The following is a 3,793-nucleotide window of genomic DNA, read 5'->3' as shown; positions in this document are numbered from 1 at the left end:
GAAGCATGTGGGCCGGGAGAAAACAACTGTAAGGAATACCTTTGATGCAAATCTTTCCTGTAGTAGTATGTAACTTTATCTTATTAGGCAGTCCAAGAATGTTCGAGATTTTAACGACCCTAATATTTTCAGAAGTAATATATTAGCAAAAAAAATGCTTCCTATAAGACTGAAGTATTCTAATGCAGTTTTGTTAAAGTAGATGCTGGAAACCAGAAAGTAAAGAATAATTCTATCTGGACCAAACTGTGAAGGAAAGTATTGGAAGTAACAGAAATTGTCAAAAGTTAAAATCCATTAAGCAGACAGGATTTCCATGCCAGCAGCCATTGCTCTTACAGGAACTAAGGCACTTCTACAAATTCACTTATTCACTTAATTGGCAAAACATGTGACCTAACCAGACAGTTGCATCGGGACAGAGATGTGCACTCTCATGTAGTTGAATTTCATGGTGGAAAGTCCAGAACTGCTCCCACAATACAGACAATAAGCAAAATGGGAGAATAGCGGATATTTGAAGGGAGATGATCGACCTAGATTATATTGCAATAACTTTACAAGCCAAGTGCATTCTAGAAAATATAAAACAACGCAAGCAACAGCCAGAATGAGCGTAAGCAGTTAATCCTGGCGAAAAAGGATTAACCAGAACTCTCAAGGAATACAGATACATTGCAAATTGCTGTCACGGCAACAAAATCATATTTTCTCTCCAGTTTGTTGACTGAATTCCCTTTGGAGGAGCCTCACAGTTTGAATTCCACCCTGGGGCATAGGCACATATTTGCCAACCAACTAAGAAGCATAAGGTAGACAGAACTTAACACAAACAAGACTAACCTCAAAAGTAACACAAAATAAACATTAATATATCATATACACGACAAATCAAGAAGAAAACCCTAGCATGGAAGAACCAGTTTGTGCTTGTACATTGATAGCAAGGCAAAGGCACTTGGACATTTCCAATCAAATGCTACCAATCTTGTAACATGATAAAGGAATCATCACATCTCCTATGACAAACTCATAAATACCTCAATAGCTTTAGATTAAATGCGTATCCTCTCCAGATACATGCAGGAAGCCTAAGATTGCTCAATGAGTTATAATATACTTACAAAACAAACTTCAAAAGCTTGAAAACAAAAGAAAATATTCTCTCAAGGAATAAGTGCTAAGCTATAAATTCATTCAAAATCGTACATGGCACTTCCAACACAAGATAGATAAGAGGTATTAATCAAGTCAACATCAAAACTGAATATACAGAAAAACAACTTTTTCTCGAGAAAATTATAGAATGAGAATGATCTAGATGGTGGAGGAGTTCTAGTTGGGACATGAAAGAGAACTAAATCATACCCAAACTTCTCTTATGAAACCCAAATTCAATATATATACAGGCATAAGTTGATGCTTCCATTTGACAACCAAGGGCTACTAGTTCAATGCAGATGGGGCCACAAAAATTCCCCACTTCCTTGACAGAGAGATGAGGTCAAAAGAATGAACTTGACTAGCTAATTGCAAAGTAAACACAACAAACACCTTATATAATTACATCAAAGGCTCTTCAATCGAACTGAGAACCATATAACAAAGAGTCCATCCATGATCCAAAAGAACCATCTTTATCTTTAAAGAGAAGTGAAGCATATTACTGTACAAAGACAAGCCGGCTGATGCCTCCATTGCCTCTGAGATCCCCTTTCTCCTGTTGACCCCACAGCTCTGCTTCTCCTCCATCCTCCTCCTCACCCTCCTCCTCATCGGGGTCCTTGGCCTTCGGAACAGTCACCACGAGCTCTCCATCGACGCAACTGGCGATAGCCAACGCCGGCCTGGTGCACGGCGGGAGCCGGAACCTCCACCGGTCGAGCTCGAGGTCGTCCAGGTCCCGACCAGCGTCCCCGCCGCTGCCAGCGGGCCCGTCACCCCGGACCACAACCTTCATCACACCGGGGTGGATCCGGACTGCGTAAGCCCGGAAGGTTCCGCCGGCGAGGTCACCGGCGGCGGCGACGAAGCGGAAGTCGTCGGGACCCTCGTGGATGGCGACGTCGGCGTCGGCTGCGAGGGGAAGCTCGAGGACCTTGCTGAAGATGTGGGGCAGGCGGCGGAGCTTCTTCTGCCGGCCAAGCACGACCACCTCAGCCGCCGAGAGGGCGGCACCGACGTCGTACCGGAACGTGATGTTCCGCTTCTTAGGAGCCGGATGGACACTCATGGCTACCGCCGCCCCCCAAATCCAAAACCCTAACCGTAGATGTAGCCGATCTTGAGAGATGGCCGATTCTGGAAACCCTAGGTTCGTCCTGGGATCAAGAATCTGAAGGAAAATCAACCAAAAAGGGGAAATAAATCAAAAAATTTCATTTAGCAGCTGCGAGATGCCCTTTCGGAAGGAAAACCCAAACCCTAGCGTGTTTCTTCAAACCCTGACCCTTGACTGCGGAGAACATTAAGGGAAGGAGAGGACGATCCAAGTGGGAAGATAAGAACAAGGTCCTTCGGAGTTGGCCTTGAGGGTTATTTCGGGGAATGGAAAAGTTGGAGAGGACCGTTATAGAAAATGTTTTTTTAATGAAACCGTTATAGAAAGTTTGCCTCATGTCTGGCTTCTTTACATCGTATCCGCCTGGCATAAACAAAGAAATTTCCTAATTTTTGAGAAATTTACATACTTTTTTTTCTTCTAACGGCAGAGGATATCAGCCATTGATTGACTTTTGGAGCACAATGTTGATGTTTTTGAATCAAAGTCTTGGATAAGTATTATAACAATAGGGTTAAAAATACATGTCTCTCTGAATTTTGTACTGCTGAGCTGTGAGAATTTTTTTATATCTGGAATTACTATAATATCAATCTTATATTTTTCATACTACTTGAAAAGGTTCAAAATCCATCCAGTTTACAATGAGAACTCACAGAAATCTCTTGTAAATATGCAATTGCTACAATATATACATCAAAATAGCAGCCAAGTGGGTACATGAATCAATATTTTATGCAATTGCAGCGAGCTGTGATCGAAATTAGATGAATTTTGGACCTATTTGAGCAATGTGAAAAGTGCAATGTTGACATTGCAGCATTCAAAATGTAGGGAAGTATTCAAAATGTAGGAAAGTATTCACAACGTAGTGCAAAATGCAGAGAGGTATTGATTTTTAACCATAGTAACATGATAATTATAAAGCTAGATTACCTATTATACTCAGAATGTATGAAGAGGAAGAACCTCTCAAGTAAAGCCTTGTGCATTGATGGTGAACTATTGTATGATATTGGCCCAAAAATTTAACCTTCACAAGTCTAAGGTGAAGTTCAACCCTAAAATCGTTACTGTTGGGGGGAATAAAGTTTCCCCCAAAATGACATAAATGCCCCTAAGAAGCCGTACAACCTCCGACCCCGGACAGCCGAAGTCAGCGTCCGACCTCGGAACGCTCGGCCACAAGACGACCGACCCCGAAACCTCCGACCTAAGAGAAACCCCGATGTCCGAGGACCGTACTCTAACACCCCTCCGGCATTTATTGCGCATGGCCGCTGTAATCTTCCGACACACTCAACAATAAATGCGGATCTCCGGCTTACTCCATAATAAATGCGGATCTCCGGCTTACTCCACCATTAATGCGGATCTCCGGCTTACTCCATAATAAATGCGGATCTCTGACTTACTCCACAATAAATGCGCACGGCTCCTGACATCTACGGATCCCCAGCTCTCCACGGCAAATCGACCCAGCAGGGTCTAGTCGACTATGATAAGTCTCTG

General features: G+C 42.9%; 1 protein-coding gene across 1 annotated transcript; it reads right to left on the bottom strand.

Moving 5' to 3' along the window:
- Nucleotides 1-277: 277 nt before the first annotated feature.
- LOC103712319 (uncharacterized) lies at nucleotides 278-2,531 on the bottom strand. The gene has a single exon (XM_026806662.4). It carries the CDS (start codon nucleotides 2,231-2,233, stop codon nucleotides 1,664-1,666), a length of 570 nt encoding a protein of 189 aa, XP_026662463.2. The 5' UTR covers nucleotides 2,234-2,531; the 3' UTR covers nucleotides 278-1,663.
- Nucleotides 2,532-3,793: the final 1,262 nt, after the last annotated feature.

The sequence above is a fragment of the Phoenix dactylifera genome, chromosome 18 (genome assembly GCF_051530095.1).
Source record: "Phoenix dactylifera cultivar Ajwa chromosome 18, Ajwa_hap1_PhDact_Kaust_v1.1, whole genome shotgun sequence".
Taxonomy (NCBI): domain Eukaryota; kingdom Viridiplantae; phylum Streptophyta; class Magnoliopsida; order Arecales; family Arecaceae; genus Phoenix; species Phoenix dactylifera.
This window is presented reverse-complemented; position numbering and strand designations above follow the sequence as displayed.

What these genes read in the sequence shown, in the direction of transcription:
- LOC103712319 (XM_026806662.4), bottom strand. Translation starts at nt 2,233, where the DNA reads ATGAGTGTCCATCCGGCTCCTAAGAAGCGGAACATCACGTTCCGGTAC.